Below are 20,388 nucleotides of genomic sequence, written 5' to 3'. Positions count from 1 at the left end.
CGCCGACATCACCCGCAACCATCTCAAGTGAACAGCTGTCCCGCTCCGGACAGACTGCATTTATCGTTTTAATACTTTCTTATGTAACATAGCACTGCTGAGCGCTTTTAACCCTCATGTGTTTTAAATAAATTTTTTGGGGAAAGACTTTGCAAACGGATCGCTCTTAGATTCCTTTCTCATTCCTTTTATTGGGGAACATTTCCGCTGATTCTGCCATCAAAGCACGGATCTCTCAGCCTGCTCCGGATCCCGGGATATCAGATGACCTCTTCCCGCAGAGCAGTGTGACAGTGGTCCATTTATGCCTTAACCACTTCAGCCCCGGAAGAATTTACCCCCTTCCTGACCAGAGCACTTTTTACAATTTGGCACTGCGTCGATTTAACTGCTAATTGCGCGGTCATGCAATGCTGTACCCAAACGAAATTTGCGTCCTTTTCTTCCCACAAATAGAGCTTTCTTTTGATGCTATTTGATCACCTCTGCCGTTTTTATTTTTTGCGCTATAAACGGAAAAAGACCGAAAATTTTGAAAAAAAAATGATATTTTCTACTTTTTGTTATAAAAAAAATCCAATAAACTCAATTTTAGTCATACATTTAGGCCAAAATGTATTTGGCCACATGTCTTTGGTAAAAAAAAGTCAATAAGCGTATATTTATTGGTTTGCGCAAAAGTTATAGCGTCTTCAAACTAGGGTACATTTTCTGGAATTTACACAGCTTTTAGTTTATGACTGCCTATGTCGTCATTTCATGAGGTGCTAAAATGGCAGGGCAGTACAAAACCCCCCCAAATGACCCCATTTTGGAAAGTAGACACCCCAAGGAAATTGCTGAGGCACATGTTGAACCCATTGAATATTTATTTTTTTTGGCCCAAGTGATTGAATAATGACAAAAAAAAAAAAAAAATTACAAAAAGTTGTCACTAAATGATATATTGCTCACACAGGCCATGGGCATATGTGGAATTACACCCCAAAATACATTCTGCTGCTTCTCCTGAGTACGGGCATACCACATATGTGGAACTTTTTGGGAGCCTAGCCGCGTACGGGGCCCCGAAATCCAAGCACCGCCTTCAGGCTTTCTAAGGGCATAAATTTTTGATTTCACTCCTCATTACCTATCACAGTTTTGAAGGCCATAAAATGCCAAGATGGCACAGCCCCCCCCAAATGACCCCATTTTGGAAAGTAGACACCCCAAGCTATTTGCTGAGAGGCATGTTGAGTCCATGGAATATTTTATTTTTTGACACAAGTTGCGGGAAAGTGACAATTTTTTTTTTTTTTTTGCACAAAGTTGGCACTAAATGATATATTGCTCACACAGGCCATGGGCATATGTGGAATTGCACCCCAAAATACATACTGCTGATTATCCTGAGTATGGGGATACCACATGTGTGGGACTTTTTGGGAGCCTAGCCGCGTACGGGGCCCCGAAAACCAAGCACCGCCTTCAGGATTTCTAAGGGCGGAAAGTTGTGATTTCACTCCTCACTACCTATCACAGTTTTGAAGGCCATAAAATGCCCAGATGGCACAAAACCCCCCCAAATGACCCCATTTTGGAAAGTAGACACCCCAAGCTATTTGCTGAGAGGCATGTTGAGTCCATGGAATATTTTATTTTTTGACACAAGTTGCGGGAAAGTGACAATTTTTTTTTTTTTTTGCACAAAGTTGGCACTAAATGATATATTGCTCACACAGGCCATGGGCATATGTGGAATTGCACCCCAAAATACATTCTGCTGATTCTCCTGAGTACGGGGATACCACATGTGTGGGACTTTTTGGGAGCCTAGCCGCGTACGGGGCCCCGAAATCCAAGCACCGCCTTCAGGATTTCTAAGGGCGGAAAGTTGTGATTTCACTCCTCACTACCTATCACAGTTTTGAAGGCCATAAAATGCCCAGATGGCACAAAACCCCCCCAAATGACCCCATTTTGGAAAGTAGACACCCCAAGCTATTTGCTGAGAGGCATGGTGAGTATTTTGCAGCTCTCATTTGTTTTTGAAAATGAAGAAAGACAAGAAAAACGTATTTTTTTTTTCTTTTTTCAATTTTCAAAAGTTTGTGACAAAAAGTGAGGTCTGCAAAATACTCACTATACCTCTCAGCAAATAGCTTTGGGTGTCTATTTTCCAAAATGGGGTCATTTGGGGGTGGTTTGTGCCATCTGGGCATTCCACGGCCTCCGAAACTGTGATAGGCAGTGAAGACTGAAATCAAAAATTTACGCCCTTAGAAAGCCTGAAGGCAGTGCTTGGTTTTCGGGGTCCCGTACGTGGCTAGGCTCCCCAAAAGTCTCACACATGTGGTATCTCCGTACTCAGGAGAAGCAACAGAAAGTATTTTGGGGTGTAATTTCACATATTCCCATGGCATGTTTGAGCAATATATCATTTAGTGACAACTTTGTGCAAAAAAAAAAAAAATTGTCACTTTCCCGCAACTTGTGTCAAAAAATAAAATATTCCATGGACTCAACATGCCTCTCAGCAAATAGCTTGGGGTGTCTACTTTCCAAAATGGGGTCATTTGGGGGGGTTTTGAACTGTCCTGGCATTTTATGCACAACATTTAGAAGCTTATGTCACACATCACCCACTCTTCTAACCACTTGAAGACAAAGCCCTTTCTGACACTTTTTGTTTACATGAAAAAAATATTTTTTTTTGCAAGAAAATTACTTTGAACCCCCAAACATTATATATTTTTTTTAAAGCAAATGCCCTACAAATTAAAATGGTGGGTGTTTCATTTTTTTTTTTCACACAGTAGTTGCGCAGCGATTTTTCAAACGCACTTTTTTAAATTTTAATGCACTAAAACACACTATATTCCCCAAATGTTTGCTGAAATAAAAAAGATGATCTTAGGCCGAGTACATGGATACCAAACATGACATGCTTTAAAATTGCGCACAAACGTGCAGTGGCGACAAACTAAATACATTTTTAAAAGCCTTTAAAAGCCTTTACAGGTTACCACTTTAGATTTACAGAGGAGGTCTACTGCTAAAATTACTGCCCTCGATCTGACCTTCGCGGTGATACCTCACATGCATGGTGCAATTGCTGTTTACATTTGACGCCAGACCGACGCTTGCATTCGCCTTTGTGCGAGAGCAGGGGGGACGGGTGGTTTTTTTTTTTGTTTTTTTTTTTCTTCATTATTTTTTTGCTTTTTTATCTTATTTTTAAACTGTTCCTTTCATTTTTATTTTTTTTTAATAATTTTTATTGTTATCTCAGGGAATGTAAATATCCCCAATCATAGCAATAGGTAGTGACAGGTACTCTTTTTTGAAAAAATTGGGGTCTATTAGACCCTAGATCTCTCCTCTGCCCTCAAAGCATCTGACCACACCAAGATCGGTGTGATAAAATGCTTTCCCAATTTCTCAATGGCGCTGTTTACATCCGGCGAAATCTAAGTCATGAAATGCTCATAGCTTCCGGTTTCTTAGGCCATAGAGATGTTTGGAGCCATTCTGGTCTCTGATTAGCTCTATGGTCAGCTGGCTGAATCATCGGCTGCATTCTCAGGTTTCCTGTTGGGACAGGAGAGCCAGAGAAAAACATAGAAGACGGTGGGGGTGGGGGGGGGCATTTCCTCCCACTGCTTGTAAAAGCAGTCTAGAGGCTAATTAGCCGCTAGGATTGCTTTTACATGAAAGCCGACCGCTGGCTGAAAAGAATGATACCAAGATGATACCTAAACCTGCAGGCATCATTCTGGTATAACCACTCAAAGTCCAGCAACATACCAGTACGTTGCTGGTCCTTGTTGGGCATACATTGTAAACTTTTTTTTCATGCAGCCTGTGGGCTGAACGAAAAAAAAATATTGATCGGTGGGTATGCCCACCATTAGAATACCTCCCTTCATCCACCCACTTCTAATGATGGGCATACATGCACCGTTTATATATGCCGAAGCATGGGGGCATCCTCCCGCAAAAGGCAGGAGCAAATCGCTCCTCCACCCACTGCTGCCCCCACGCTTCGGCATATATGCTGAAGTATGTAACTGTGGTGGTGAAATCACCTCCGACAGCGCTGGAGTCGCGGCTTTATGTATCGTGGGAGCAAACGATGTTGCTGTCAAGATAAATAAATCCGCGCTGCAACTGAATGGCGTACCTGCTAAGCAAATGATGGTTAACAAAAAAACAAAGTAACATTACAGTATAACAGGAAAACTTACCATACCTGCAAAGCAAAATACAAAAAAAAACATAGTAAAAAATAAAACATTTAACGCAACCTGTGCCTACCTAAAATATATATATGCCGAAGCATGGGGGCATCCTCCCGCAAAAGGCAGGAGCAAATCGCTCCTCCACCCACTGCTGCCCCCACGCTTCGGCATATATGCTGAAGTATGTAACTGTGGTGGTGAAATCACCTCCGACAGCGCTGGAGTCACGGCTTTATGTATCGTGGGAGCAAACGCTGTTGCTGTCAAGATAAATAAATCCGCGCTGCAACTGAATGGCGTACCTGCTAAGCAAATGATGGTTAACAAAAAACAAAGTAACATTACAGTATAACAGTAATACTTACCATACCTGCAAAGCAAAATACAAAAAAAAACATAGTAAAAAATAAAACATTTAACGCAACCTGTACCTACCTAAAATATATATATGCCGAAGCATGGGGGCATCCTCCCGCAAAAGGCAGGAGCAAATCGCTCCTCCACCCACTACTGCCCCCACGCTTCGGCATATATGCTGAAGTATGTAACTGTGGTGGTGAAATCACCTCCGACAGCGCTGGAGTCACGGCTTTATGTATCGTGGGAGCAAACACTGTTGCTGTCAAGATAAATAAATCTGCTCTGCAGCTGAATGGCGTACCTGAAAACAAAAAAGTGGTTAACAATAAAAAAACAAAGTATAAAAAAATTGCATACCTATAAAGCAAACATGATAAAAACATAACAATAAAACATTGCAGTATAGAATGCAGAACAATAGAGAGAGAATAGAGAGAGAACAATAAAACAACAACTATTTTTGGTTTTTTTATTTTATATATTTTTTTGTGTTTTTTTCTTTTTTTTTACTTTTTTTTGTTTTTTTGTTTTTTTTACACTTTTTTTGTAACTTTAACTTTTTTAACTGGTATCAGGTTTGGGTCTATCAAAATGCGACAGCATCTTGGGAGACCCTGTGAAAGTGTGTCCTAGTCTGTGCAGTGCTGTACCCTACGCTAATACTCCGCTAGTGTATGGTAGCGTTCAAAACATTCAACAATGCAAAGACCAGGACTGCCAGGACAGAGGGGACAATAATACCGGGTGTCACGCCTAAATCCACGCTTGCTGCAGACACGACATCTTTTTTGGGGGGTTCGTTGGGTAGGGGTACTCGGGAGGGCATAAAGAAAATGCCTCTCATGCAGCCGGCTTACTGCATTTGGTTGGGGAAGGTGAGGTAGAGCACCGTCTGGAAACAGAAGGGCTCTGACGATCTCTTCCTGGAATTTAAGGAAGGATCCAGTCCGTCCTGAAGCTCTGTATAGCACATGAGCGTTCAGCAAAGCCAATTGAAATAAATAAACAGACACTTTTTTGTACCAGCGTCTGGCCTTACGGGCAATTAGGTAGGGCGCCAACAACTGGTCGTTGAGGTCCACCCCTCCCATAATAAGGTTATATTCGTCGACACAGAGGGGTTTCTCCACAACACCAGTCGCCGTAGGAATTTGGACCGTCGTGTCTGCATGAAGGGAGGTAAGAATGAAAACATTCTTATTGTCCCTCCACTTCATAGCGAGCAAGTTATTACACTTCAAGCAGGCTCTCTCCCCCAGCCTAAGACGGGAATCTACAAGCCGCTGGGGAAAGCCCCGGCGATTAGATCGCACGGTGCCACATGCTCCAATCTGATGATCAAACAAGTGACTAAAAAGTGGCACACTCGTGTAATAATTGTCCACGTACAAGTGGTACCCCTTTTCGAATAAGGGTGACACCAAGTCCCATACTATCTTGCCAGCGCTTCCTATGTAGTCAGGGCAGTTTGTCGGCTCTACGTGACTATCTCTTCCCTCGTAAACCATAAAACTACATGTATAGCTTGTGGCCCTGTCACAGAGCTTATACATCTTGACCCCGTATCTGGCACGCTTGCTGGGAAGGTACTGTTTGAATGACAAGCGGCCAGAAAACTTAATCAGGGACTCATCAACGCAGACAACTTGATGGGGGGTAAACAAGTCTGCAAAACGTTGGTTGAAGTGGTTTACGAGGGGCCGCATTTTGTGGAGCCGATCGTATCCAGGGTCTCCACGAGGACGACAGAGTTCATTGTCGTTGAAGTGCATGAACTGCAAAATCTGCTCGTATCGTGCCCTGGCCATGGAAGCAGAGAACAAGGGCGAATGGTAAATTGGGTCAGTGGACCAATATGACCGCAACTCACTCTTTTTATTCAACCCCATGAGGAGGGAAAGGCCCAGAAAGATCTTAAATTCGGAAACCGTAATTGGTTTCCAATCTCTGGCAAAGGTGGACTGGGGAATAGTGGCGATGTGTTGACCAGCGTACAAATTGCTTTGGTCCACAATAGATCTATAGAGATCTTCGGTGAAAAACAGCGAATAAAAATCCAGTGGCATAAAGTCAACTGTTTCCACCTGAATTCCGGGTTGGCCAGTGAAAGGGGGAAGTATGGGTGCTGCAGAAGTGGTGGGTTCCCAATTCGGATTGGCGAATGCAGCAGGAAGGGCACTATGGGCACGACGGGCCTGTGTTTGTCTTCTTGGTGGCAGCGGGACACTACTTGTGCTTGCCACCTCACTAGCTTGAACTGCACTTATGGGACTCGCCACGTCACCACGTGATACTGCAGTGCTGGATGTACGACCAGGGTGTACTAGGCCGCTGGTGCTTGCCAGTTCACCAGAAGGAATAGCGGCACTAGTACTTCTCTGCTCCATACGAGAGCCCTGCGGTTCTTGCACTTCAAGGACAGAAGAAGAAGTTCGGGGTCTGGTACGCCTGACCTTAGCAGGGACCACAACTCCGTCGTCAGAGCTATCTGTCATGGAGCCGCTGTCCTCTACAGGATCGTATTCTGAGCCTGAATCTGACAGATGAGTGACTTCCTCTTCACTATCTGTCATGATCAGAAACGTGTAGGCCTCTTCACTAGTGTACCTTCGATTTGCCATTTTGGGCTCTAAATTTAGGGGTACACTAGTGAGACTCTCAGGCAAAAAAGCTCCTGACTGTCAGCGACTGTATCAAAACGCTACCAAAAAACTGTTAGCGATCGCAGGGATCAGGCCTGACTCTGCGAACGCTGCAGTTATGTGTGCTTAGTGTTTTGTAAGTGTCAGTTATCGATCGATACTGCACTTGGGTGGGGTGGGCTGGGCTGGGCCGAGGAGCAAAATGCAGGTGCTAGCAGGTATCTGGGCTGATCCCGCTAACACTGCGTTTTTTTGGGGGACCCTAAATTGCTGGGGAGTATAGATCTGATCGGATCAGATATCGATCCGTTCAGATACTATAGCACTAAGGGAGGTGTATGCTGCGTGCGTGAGTTTTAGCAGTACTGGCGCTAACCTCGCGCTGCCTGGGGCGACGCAGACCTTATCTGATCCTAAAAACATAACTTCTATCACCGCCGGGCAATTAGGGAGTTAAACCTTTATAAGGTAATAAACGGCGGGTGCCCTAAAACTATAATAAACTATAATGGTAGGTTAATTGGATCCTGTCTAAATTGGCCCTAGTATAGGTATGAATGTGAGTTAGGGACCTTAGATTGTAAGCTCCTTGAGGGCATAGGGACTGATGTGAATGTATAATATATATATGTAAAGCGCTGCATAAATTGACGGCGCTATATAAGTACCTGAAATAAATAAATAAATAAAATAAAATAATAAACTATAATAAACTGTAATAAACTACAAAAAACAAACTAGCTAACCAGCGTCACCCGTAATACTTATACGGTGATCGCTGGTGAAAGGGTTAACTAGGGGGCAATCAAGTGGTTAAAACCTTTAGCAGGTAGTATATGGGGGTCCCTGTCGCTATAAAACACTCACAGCGAACCTATATACTTACCTCCCCTAACTAGCGTCACCTGTGTCACTAATGCAGCGATCAGAAAAACGATCGCTTAGCGACACTGATCACGGGGTTAACCTTTATTAGGGGGGGTTAGGGGGGTACCCTGGACCTAAAGGGAGGTACCCTAGACCTAAAGGGGGCTAACCTAACTGCCCTAACACTTATAACTGTCACAAACTGACACCAATGCAAAAAAAAAAAAAAACTGCTATTGGTATCAGAGTGACAGGGGGTACAGGGGGGTGATCGGGGGGTGATCGGGGTGTGAAGGGGGGTGAAAAGTGTGCCTGCGTGTTCTACTGGAAGTGTAGTGTTGGTGCACTTACTTGGATGTCTTCTCTCCTCGGCGCTGGGACGAAAAGACCGACTCGAAGAGGGATGACATCACTTCCTCTCCCTCTGTTTACATTACAGAGGGAGAGGAAGCATTTGATTCGCTGGGAGCGATCGGGAGGGGGTGGCCATCAATGGATGGCCTCCCCCTGACCTTTCATCGCCCGCGAACAAGAGCCGACCGCCTATGGCACTGGGGGGGGGGGGGTCCGATCGGACCCCCCGCCCGCAGGAAGGCATCACGTATCAGGTACGTGATTTTGCCTGCCCGTGCCATTCTGCTCACGTATATAGGCGTGAGGCGGTCGGCAAGTGGTTAAAGATCCCCTATAATTAAGTGGTCCACCTGATCTGCACGGATCTCTCAGCCCGCTCCGGATCCCGGGACATCAGATGATTGCCTCCCGCAGATGACATCCAATGGAGGAGTGTGCCAGTGGTCCTCAAAGACCCCCTGTAATTAAAGGGTCCACCTGATCTGGTAAGGGCATCCTCATGATTTTACTTATCACAGCTGCTGACAAGCGATTGTCCTGGATGTAACCAGAAGAATTTGTATTTGTATTTGTATCTGTATGGACTTTAATTTAGATACTTTATACACTATTCATTTATTGTTTCCTTTTTTTTGCGCTGCACTTAATTATTTATAAATATTTTGACTGAAGTTGGTGTATCCTTTAGTGTCCAGCTTGCATATTTCTATTAGGTTTAGTTTGCGCTGATTGTCCTTTTCATTTAAAAGTTCTTATAGGTTGTAGGGTTTAACCACTTGTGGACATTCTACAGTATATAAATGTCTTGCTTAAAGTGGTTGTAAAGCCTGGTAAAAAAAAAACAAAACTGCAAGACAAAGACATAATGAGCTAGCATGCGCGCGGGAGCCGCCGGTAACGGTACACAGACTGAAGCAAAGGCACATATTTATTATAGGCTTACCTGTAGCATAAAGTTGTTGTAAAGGGTTTACAACCACTTTAAAGAAAACCCATCAGAATTTTTTTTTTTTTTTTTCTAAGCTAACACAGTGAAGCCTAAAATACCGTATTTTTCGCTCCATAAGACACACCTGACCATAGGAAGCACCTAGGTTTTAGAGGAGGAAAACAAAAAAAAAACATTCTGAACCAAATGGTGTACTAAAATATTTACCAGTGCCCCTGAAATGCAGCCTGACCTGAGTCCATTAAAGCGGAGTTCCACCCAAAGATGGAACTTCCGCTGTAAGTGCTGGAGACCCCCTGACATGCCACATTTGTCATGTCATTTTTTGGGGGAGGGGGGGAGTGGGTACCCTGGTTTTACAGGCACCCAGCTCCCACTTCCTCCTCTGGTGCCGGAAGGAAGATCACCTCTTCCCCCTCCATCCCTGTAATCTTCTGGGACACGTCATAGGTCCGGCCATTCACAGCATGGCTTGCATGAAGCCACACCCGGATGCCCACAGTTAAAATGCCAGCGGAGAGGAGGGGGGGTGGGGCTTCGGGCGTCCACATCGTGGACCGTGGGACAGGTGAGTGTCTGATTATTAAATGTCAGCAGCTACACTTTTTGTAGCTGCTGACTTTTAAATGGGTGGAACTCCGCTTAATTTTCAGCCTGACCTGTATACATCACATGCAGCCTGACCTGTACGTGGCGACTGGCGAGGATGTCATCACATTCGCCTGTCTGCCTGTCACTCAGAAGACAGAGCAGCCCGAGCGGCAGTACTCCATTCGGCCGCTGGGGCTTCTCTGTCTCCTGTGAGTGATAGGAGATTGCCCAGCACTCGCGGGAGACGGCCGTCCTATATTGTGACATGTCGACGACAGGGGGGGGGGGGCTGGTCAGTATTTGCTCCGTAAGACGCACAAGCATTTAACCCCATTTTTTGGGGGGGGGGGTCTTATGGAGTGAAAAATAGGTTAGTAAATAAATCCTTGCATGCCTTAGTAAAATAAAACAAAAATAGCCTGATAATCAGGTTCAAGGAAAAGTATATATATACCGCGCTGTCCCCTTAATCAGAATAAAAGCAGCCAGCACAGCAAAGGATTAGTTATGCAAAGTGTAACATACAAATAAAAATTTCAGATGCCTACTAGGAATAGTGGCAAATAAATATATATAAGTGACTGTGCAAAAAAATATATAAAAAATAACATACAGTGGGGACGGAAAGTATTCAGACTATCTTAAATTTTTCACTCTTTGTTATATTGCAGCCATTTGCTAAAATCATTTAAGTTCATTTTTTTCCTCATTAATGTACACACAGCACCCCATATTGACAAAAAAACTGAATTGTTGACATTTTTGCAGATTTATTAAAAAAGAAAAACTGAAATATCACATGGTCCTAAGTATTCAGACCCTTTGCTCAGTATTTAGTAGAAGCACCCTTTTGATCTAATACACCCATGAGTCTTTTTGGGAAAGATGCAACAAGTTTTTCACACCTGGATTTGGGGATCCTCTGCCATTTCTTCCCGCTGAAGAAGAGGATACCAGGGTTATGGCAGCTAGCTGCTGCCATAACAACGATAGCCCTCTTCAAAGTACCGACGTATAATGATGGTGGGTGGTCCGTAAGTGGTTAATAGAGGTTTTTTTTGCCTTCCTCTAGATCAGGGATCTTCAAACTACGGCCCTCCAGCTGTGGTGGAACTACGCGTCCCATGAGGCATTGTAAAACTCTGACATTCACAGACATGACTAGGCATGATGGGAATTGTAGTTCCTGAACAACTGGAGGGCTGTAGTTTGGAGACCCCTGCTCTAGATCAACTGTGGGTATAGGGTTCCGTATATGGAGGTTTTAAAAAAAAATAATTCTATGTATTTTTTTTCTATTGGTTGAACTAGATGGAATCACTGATTAAAATACCCAAGCTATACTGTTGGTGATGCTAACCAAGGCTGAAGACTGGTGCTCATGGCTGGGATGTGAAGTCCCTCAATACTTTTAACATTGATAGATATAAGCCAGCAACTCGGTGGACTAAAACATTAAAAACCTTTATTGGCTACACAAGTACATCCAGTAAAACAATGCTAACTTTTTTCAGCCACTGTGGCCTTAGGGTCGGTTCACACTGGGGCAACACGACTTACAGCGTGACTTAGCAAGGTGACTTGGAGGTGACTTCAATGCAACTTCAGCTCGACTTTGAGCGACTTCAAGTCGCCCCCAGGACAGGTGACTTTGCCTGTGGCCAATCAGAGCTAATCAGCTCTTGTGACATACAGTACCTGCCCGCGAGAATGTATTCTGGTTCTCGGTGACTGGGTACTGTACATCTCACAGTCCCATCATGCCCCGAGACTGTGACGTCATAAGGTATGGGGTCACCGGGTGACCACACCCCATGCCTATATAATTTGTTGCGCACTATTGACACAATATCGCGGTCACTCTTCCTGGGTAAATTCTTTTCTTTTTCCTGTGAAGTCGCTTCACTATAGAAGAGGATCCGACTTGGAGGCGACTTCCATTGAATTCTATGGGTACAGGTCGCTTAGAAGTCGCCTTGAAGTAGTACAGGAACCTTTTCTGAAGTCAGAGCAACTTCAGTGTACATTAAGGCCCCTTTCACACTGTGGCGGGAGGTGCGTTGGCGGTAAAGTGTATTTTTAGCGGCGCTTTACCGTAGTTTTAACGCCGGTATTTGGCCGCTAGCGGGGCGGTTTTAACCCCGCTAGCTGCTGAGCAAGGGTTATAGCCACGGTGCCCCATTGATTTCAATGGGCAGGAGCGGTGAAGGAGCGGTATACGCACAGCTCCTTCACTGCTCCAAAGATGCTGCTAGCAGGACTTTTTTTCCCATCCTGCTAGCGCACTGCTCCAGTGTGAAAGCCCTCGGGGCTTTCACATTGGAGACAAAGCAGCGGCACTTTCAGGGCGCTTTGCAGGTGCTATTTTTAGCGATGTAGCGCCTGCAAAGCGCCCCAGTGTGAAAGGGGTCTAAGACGGCTCTCATTGACTATAATATAATTCCCAATGTCAAATGACTTGGGGCGACTTGAGGGCTGACAAGTCAGATCCCAAGTCGCGGCAGTGTGAACCGACACTCACTCATAGTATGCTATGAGTAAGGCCACAGCAGCTGAAACACATTAATAATAGTTTTTCTGGATGTACTTGTGTAGCCAACAATGATTTTCAATGTTTGTGTCCACCGAATTTCCGGCTAATATCTGTTGAACTAGATAGACTTTTTGTCTTTTTTCAACCTAAGTACAGTAACCATCTTGAGGATTCTGTTACCTGGAGATCGTTTTCAGTTGTCTAAATTACTGTTTTGAGAGTAATGATGATTTCTTTCAATGAAGGTGAATCGTGTGCAGATGTTGATTTGTGTTCTTTGTTGGTTTTGTCCATTGCAATCTGACACCTGCCTTCGCATCACACAACTGTGAGGTTGTGATTTCTGTGCCCATTGTATAATGCGATTAAGCTCTTGAGATAATTACATTTAAATGCATACTTGTAAGCTACTAAAAGTCTAGGTCTGCATTTTGTAGTTAGGTTTTTCGCTGTTAACAAAGGAAGTATGCAAGCAAAGCTGTTATTATCTGACATTAATTGTAAAGTTGGTTGAATGTGAAAATTCACAGAAAATAATGAAGTCCTGGAATTCTGATTATTTCATCAAAGGTTTCTGAGAAGAACACTGAATATGTCCCTCCTGATGGCCACATTCACATTTCCCAATAATATTCATAATGGTCATATGTATTCAGAGGATGAGGAAGCAGAAAGGAAAACACAGATCAAATGCTGGTTCAGTAACACTACGTTTTTTTTGTTCTCCCTTCCTCTAAACCAGGGGTCTCCAAACTATGGCCCTCCAGTTGTTCAGGAACTACAATTCCCATCATGCTTCGTCATGTCTGAATGTCAGAGTTTTACAATGCCTCATGGGATGTGTAGTTCCGCAACAGCTGGAGGGCCGTAGTTTGGAGATCCCTGCTCTAAACCCATATTCATTAATTCAATCCAATTACAGCTGCACTTTTGATATTGGATTGTACTGGATGTGGTATAAACTTTGTGAAAAAGTGATGGTTTGATGGGATGGTGCTTGGATGTTCTTTTATTGAACTGTTGTATGGTGGTGAAAAAATAGGATTCTCTTTTTCATTCCAGTTTGATGTACAAGTGTCTATTCAGGCTTTGTGTAGGTCAGTGGTTCTCAGCCTGTCTAGGGCCGTGACCCCTTGATAAAATTTCCCAAGTTGTGGGGACCCCTAACAGTAAAATTATTTTCGTAGCGTGGGTAGTCAGCACCCAAGGCAGGACAAGTAATTTGCGTCCCTAACCCACAGACATTTAGCACTCCCTGAGACCCTTCCACTCTTATTAAACCCCTTATAGTACATTTTAGGATGCATCATTCTCTTTGTTCTCCTTTCTTTTATCTCTCTCTATCCTAATTTCTTGTTTTTTTCCCCATCCCTCTCTCTAGCCATTTTTCTTGTTCTTTCTTTTATTTTTTCTCTCCCTTTATCTTTTTTCCTTCCCCTCTTTTCCTCTCCCCTCCATGTATTCTCTATTTTTACTCCTTGGTGGGGGGTGGGGAAAATGGGATGAGCAGCAGTGCTGGCGGGGAGTTGGGATGAGGGGCAAAGCTGGGGGAGTTCTGTTTAGCCAACTTTGGTGCTCTTGATCAAGGTCATCTGCTGATCTGAGAACTGTAGTGGGGACTTTTAATGGCAACTCTAATCACAGGTAGTGTTACTCACTGTATCTCCAGCTGTGTGGTGTCTCACAGCAGTGACACCTATGCCGAAATCAGGGGATAGGGTCTCCTCCAGCCTCTCCCACTTCACATTCCACACCAGCAAACTGACCTCTAGTCTCTGCCCCCCAGCCGTGCCATGAACTGAATGGGTGGCTGCGAAGAGACTGAGTGGGCGGCCACTGGCTCCAGGAACAGCCCAGTTGGGTGGCCGCGAAAGGGCTAGGAGAGCGGTGCGGGCTTCAGGAACAGCCCAGGATTCGGTGACCTCTGGAAAATCGTTATTCGACCCCCAGGTTGAGAACCACTGGTGTAGGTAAACAGCAAGGGCTCATTCATACGTTATATGCGTTGCTTTGATGCATTGCCATTCATTCTGAAAAGCACAACAATGCAGCTTACAACAGATGCAACTTTGTGGTGCGGTGTGCTTCCAAAAATGGGTGCATGCACCATTGTTTGGGATTGTAACACAAGTTAGTACATTATTACTCATTGCGCATTGAGGTGTGGTTTAGAGTTACAGCCACCAATGCATGTAACATAAATTGCCGTGCAGAGGGAATGGGCTCTAAGTTAGTGGTAAGAAATTAGTTTTTCTCGCACTTACCCAGATCCCTCCAGGACAGGACTTGTGATTGCTGTCCATCCAGAGATTTGTGGTTCCAGGTCACATGGAGAGTGAAGTTGGGATTTAATAATAGTTTTCCTGGGACAGTACAATGACTGTTACCATTAAATGTTCCATCATTATTCTCTTCATACTTCTCTCTGGACTCCAGCTTATCTTCTCCTGATCTCCAGCTGAGCTCCACATCTCGGGGGTAAAATTTCTGCAGGTTCAGAGAACAGAGGACATCTCCATTGTCGCACAGACTTGTCTTCACAGGTCCCAGGGCTTGTGGCTTTGCTAAAATTGATATTTAAAAGACTTTGGTCAAAAGTGCACATTAAAGTGTAGCTGTCTGTTTGGATAGGTTTTTAGTAGTATATTCAGCATAAACACAAGGTCTACTCACCTATCCATGCTCCCTCACTGCCTCCCCGCTTCACTGCAATGCTCACTTCCTTGCTCTAAAGGGATTGGACTTCAGGGTATGGAGAAGCATTCTACACCACTACTAAATTTACTATTTGCAGGTTTATTGCCAGTTGGAGTTTAGTGACAGATTCTCATTAATATAAATTCACTTCTAAATCCTCTTAAAACACCCCATCTGGCGCTCGTACCATTGGTTGAAAATTATAATATTGTATTACTAAAACCTTAAATTTGTCCTCTGCAGTTTTAACACCTTATGCACAAAATTTCTAGTGGTATATATGTAAAAAGCTGGGGCTGGGGCTGGGGCTGTACTATCTGGTAGGGCTTCTAGTATTGCTAGACTTCAAAAATTATTTTAACATGAAAAAACAAAATTGAAAGGGAATTATCACTCCTCTTTATGACACCAGATCCAGCACACCAGACATAGAAGCAAGTATCTTTCCTTGGGTTACTTGTTACATATCTAGATGCAACAACATACTAAAAATATCATCTAACATGGTCATTGTTGTAATGTATTGCAGCGTATTACTTAATACGCTTTTGTAGTCACTGAAGTCTCTAAGAACCTTCGGAGTCCAATGTCCAAATACAATGGATTAAGAACCTTCAGAGTCCTCTGCTCTGAGTCCCCTAATGCCGCGTACACAAGACCGGACTTTACGGCACACTTTGTCCGGCAGACTTTTCGACTGAGTTTACGACGGACTTTCCAAATGAACTGACTTGCCTACACACGATCAACCAAAGTCAGAAGGATTCGTTAATGATGACGTACGACCGGACTAAAACAAGGAAGTTCATAGCAAGTAGCCAATAGCTGCCCTAGCGTCGGTTTTTGTCCGTCAGACTAGCATACAGACGAGCGGACTTTCCGACCGGACTCGAGTTTCAAATCTAAGTCCGTCAAACTTTAGAGAAAAAAAAGTCAGCTGGAGCCCACACACGATCGAATTGTCCGACGGACTCCGGTACGCCGGACCAAGTATGCCGGAAAGTCCGATCGTGTGTAAGCGGCATTAGTCTTAAAATCACTCACAGGCTAGGATGCCCCTTTGGTAGGGTTGCACTTTTCATACAGTAGAAAAGCACCCTGCACACATACACTCTACCAAAGAGTATAAAGGCTGTTATCTATGACTTGAGGCTGGAGGCTTGCTGCCCCCTTACCATGGTGATATTATCCCAAGCATGGAAATATACTGTACTTAATAACCCTCTAAGTGTTCATAATGTAAAAAAAATGGATCAACTCAAAATTTGATGTATTGCCCATCTTTCAAATTAAATAATTGCATCATATTTATGATTCAAGGGAAAATAAGGAAGCCATTCATGCCAAAAATATATCGCCTGGAACTACTCCACCTATCAGTCTTTATTGCATCAAACCTTTTGTCCATTCATGAATTTAACATTATGTAATAAGCATTTTCTTATTTGGAAAATTCTGGCTTAAGACTGTTATAAAACAAGCAGTATTTGTTGTATTCTAACAATACAACTCATTCAGCACATATCACAAAAGCACTTGCAGGTACATTAAAATGAGGAATTATCTCACCATATATAGACTCAGGCTGGAATTTCACGGTCTTGGTTTGTTCATCAGAGGTGATTTTGCAGGCAAAAGTGACTTGAGGGTGTCTGGACACGGATGATACAAATGTCAGTGATGATGTTATATTGAACAGTACTTCTTTATCAGACTCTTCTGACTCCTTAGATATTGTATAACCAGAGTCTGTCAGGGGATCCCCTCCATTGCTGGATATTTCCTCTACTTTTCCATCTGTCATTTCCACCATCCACATCACCCCAGTGTCCTCAGAGCAATAAAACAGTGAAATATACAGAGCAACCTTCTCCCCATGAATCCACCGACGAGGTCCCTGAATCTTCCCAACAATGAATCTCAGCTGATCTGCTAAAAGAAGACATGAATACCAAAACTCAATGCTACTCATCTGCAGGAACTTGACACATTACATAGACTATAAACATCTACAATAAGTCTATACATTTTATTAAAAAAGCTGCTTTGTATCTCATAATACAAATCCATTTTTTTTTAAAGAAATAAAGAAATGATACAAGAAAACAAGAGAATCTAAATGAACTCTACATTATTTGATTGCTGCACCTGTTAACATGATAGATGTTGAGCAAGAAATATACCCAAAATCATTACTAGATTATACACACAGAACAGGAACATCTGGGGAAAGGTGGGAAAATAACCAGTAGCTGTATACACACTATATGGACAAAAGTGAGAGTATTGATTTTAGATATTTCCAGTGAAGAGTATTGTTAATAATAGAGCATAAAAAGGTATTTTCAACAATGGTGTACTTGCAACCTTGTGGTAACAGTTTGGTGAAGACCATTTTCTTTTCCAGCATGACTGTGCCCCTGTGTACAAAGCAGCTCTCTAACGACAGATTGATGATTTTGGTGTGGAGGAACTGGAGTGTCCTGCACAGAGCCCTGACCTCAACCGTACTGAATACCTTTGGGATGAATTGGAATGACGATTACCAATCATATCTTCCTATTCAACATCAGTACCGGACTTAACGCCACTCTTTTGGCTGAATAGGCAACAATTTCCCTAGATACACTCCAAAATCGTGTAAAACACCTTCCCAGAGGAGTGGGGTCTGTTAAAGCTGCAAAGGTAGGTCAACTCCATATTAACCACTTAAAGACCGCCCACCGCATATAATTTGTGGCAGGATGGCTCTATTGCGCAAAACAATGTACCTGTACATTGTTTCTTGCAATAGATACTGTTGGCGCGCGCACGCCGCCAGAGACACATGTGTGTGCCTGCTTCACAGAGGAGGAGCCGATGCACGTGCCTGGCGAGCCCAATGTCCACTGGCCACCCGTGATCGTGGTACAGAGAGGCAGAACGGGGATCTGCCAATGCAAACAAGGCAGATCCCCATTCTGACAGGGGACAACATCGAGATCTTCTGTTCCTAGTGATCCTAGTGATGTGTTGTCCCGGTGAGCCCATCCCCCACACAGTAAGAAAACACACTGAAACACACATTTAACCCTTTGATCGCCCTGATGTTAACCCCTTCTCTGCCAGTGTCATTTATACAGTAATCAGTGCATTTTTTTAGCACTGATCACTATATTGGTGTTACTGGTCCCCAAAAAGTGTCACTTAGGGTCAGATTTGTCCGTCGCAATGTCGCAGTCCCGCTAAAAATCGCTGATCACTGCCATTACTAGTAAAAACCATTAAAAAAAAAATTAAAAGTCCATAAATCTATCCTGTAGTTTTTAGACGCTATAACTTTTGCGCAAACCAATCAAAATTTGCTTACTGTGATTTTTTTATACCAAAAATATGTAGCAGAATACAAATTGGCCTAAATTGATGAAGAAATTTGTTTTTGTTTTTTTTTGGATATGTATTATAGCACAAAGTAACAAATTTTTTTTTTTCAAAATTGTCGCTCCTCAGTATGTGATTAAATATCACTAAAATCAAGCTCTATTTGTGGGAAAAAAAGGACATCAAAACTTATTTGGGTACAGCGTCTCACGACCGCGCAAAGTCCGTTAAAATAACGCAGTGTCATATCGCAAACAAATGGCCTGGTCATTAAGGGGGGTAAATCCTTCCGGGGCTGAAGTGGTTAATGGCCATGAATGTTTAACAAGATAAAGTAGGTGTGATGTTGAGGTGTTCACAATCCTTTGGCCATATGGCATAAATAAAGGTACTCCAGATTATCAAACAGGTTTACATGAGTCAGAACTCAGATCAAAATCACTCCAATATACATTCTAATGTTAAAAGTGGGACACCAGGAGAGTTTTACGGTGGAATGAAATCAGTGTTCACTATAAGTGCAGGACTTCCTCTATGACAGGGGCTGGGCTTCCATCTGCATTTAGTGTACTGATAATAGTCCCTTGGACTAGTTGTTACCAGTGCCAATCCCCTGGCAGATCTAGCAATGGACTTCACTTTTCACTTGACCTCAGTCACTGGTGGAATGGATTTATCATTTCATTTTTTTTTTAAATTCTATATGTATATAATCTATCTGGTGTATGTTATTTGCTATAATTAAAAATCACATTTAACCACTAAAGGACAGAGCCTCGTTTTGAGATTTGATGTTTACAAGTTAACCGCTTCCCGACCGGCGCACGCCGATGTACGTCGGCAGAATGGCACGGCTGGACAAATGGGCGTACCTGTACGTCCATTTGAATTTCCTGCCGTGTCATTGCGTGCGTGCGTGCCGGCCGGGAGCTCCGTGAGTCGGGTCACGGGTCCCGCGGACTCGATCGCCGCGGGGATACCCACGATCGTCTCACGGAGAGCAGGAACGGGGAGATGCTGATGTAAACAGCATCTCCCCGTTCTGCCTAGTGACAAGTGTCACTCGATCTCTGCTCCCTGTCATCGGAGCAGAGATCAGTGTACTGACACACACAGCCCCTCCCTCCTACAGTTAGAAAACACTCCCTAGTACTGACTTAACCCCTCCCCACCCCCTAGTGGTTAACCCCTTCACTGCCAGTGTCATTTACACAGGAATCAATGCATTTTTATAGCACTGATTGCTGTATAAATGACAATGGTCCCAAAATGTGTCAAAAATGTCCGATGTGTCCGCCAAAATGTCGCAGTCAAAATAAAAATCGCTGATCGCCGCCATTACTAGTAAAAAAAAATTATTAATAAAAATGCCATAAAACTATCCCCTATTTTGTAGACACTATAACTTTTGTGCAAACCAATCAATAAATGCTTATTGCGATTTTTTTTTACCAAAAATATGTAAAAGAATACATATCGGCCTAAACTGAGGAAAAAAAATGTTTTTTTATATATTTTTGGGGGATATTTATTATAGCAAAAAGTAAAAAATAATGCGTTTTTTTCAAAATTGTCACACTTATTTTGTTTATAGCGCAAAAAAAAAAAATTGCAGAGGTGATCAAATACCACCAAAAGAAAGCTCTATTTGTGGGAAAAAAAGGACGTCAATTTTGTTTGAGAGCCACGTCGCACAACCGCGCAATTGTCCGTTAAAGCGATGCAGTGCCGAATCGCAAAAAGTGCTCTGGTCAGGAAGGGGGTAAATTCTTCCGGGGCTGAAGCGGTTAAAATCTGTTTCTTTGTTTCTAG

The 20,388-nt window shown here is 43.3% G+C and overlaps 1 protein-coding gene across 1 annotated transcript in view; it reads right to left on the bottom strand.

Annotated features, from left to right (window-relative positions):
• LOC141147991 (uncharacterized) overlaps positions 1-20,388 on the bottom strand; it is a 58,367-nt gene that overhangs the window by 13,955 nt on the left and 24,024 nt on the right. Inside the window, exons 6-7 of the mRNA XM_073635147.1 lie at positions 16,786-17,148; positions 14,784-15,083 (exon numbers count right to left, since the gene is read on the bottom strand). Coding sequence (XP_073491248.1) covers positions 14,784-15,083; positions 16,786-17,148 — 663 coding nt within the window. The remainder of the gene's footprint in view (positions 1-14,783; positions 15,084-16,785; positions 17,149-20,388) is intronic.

The sequence above is a fragment of the Aquarana catesbeiana genome, linkage group LG06, assembly GCF_042186555.1.
Source record: "Aquarana catesbeiana isolate 2022-GZ linkage group LG06, ASM4218655v1, whole genome shotgun sequence".
Taxonomy (NCBI): domain Eukaryota; kingdom Metazoa; phylum Chordata; class Amphibia; order Anura; family Ranidae; genus Aquarana; species Aquarana catesbeiana.
This window is presented reverse-complemented; position numbering and strand designations above follow the sequence as displayed.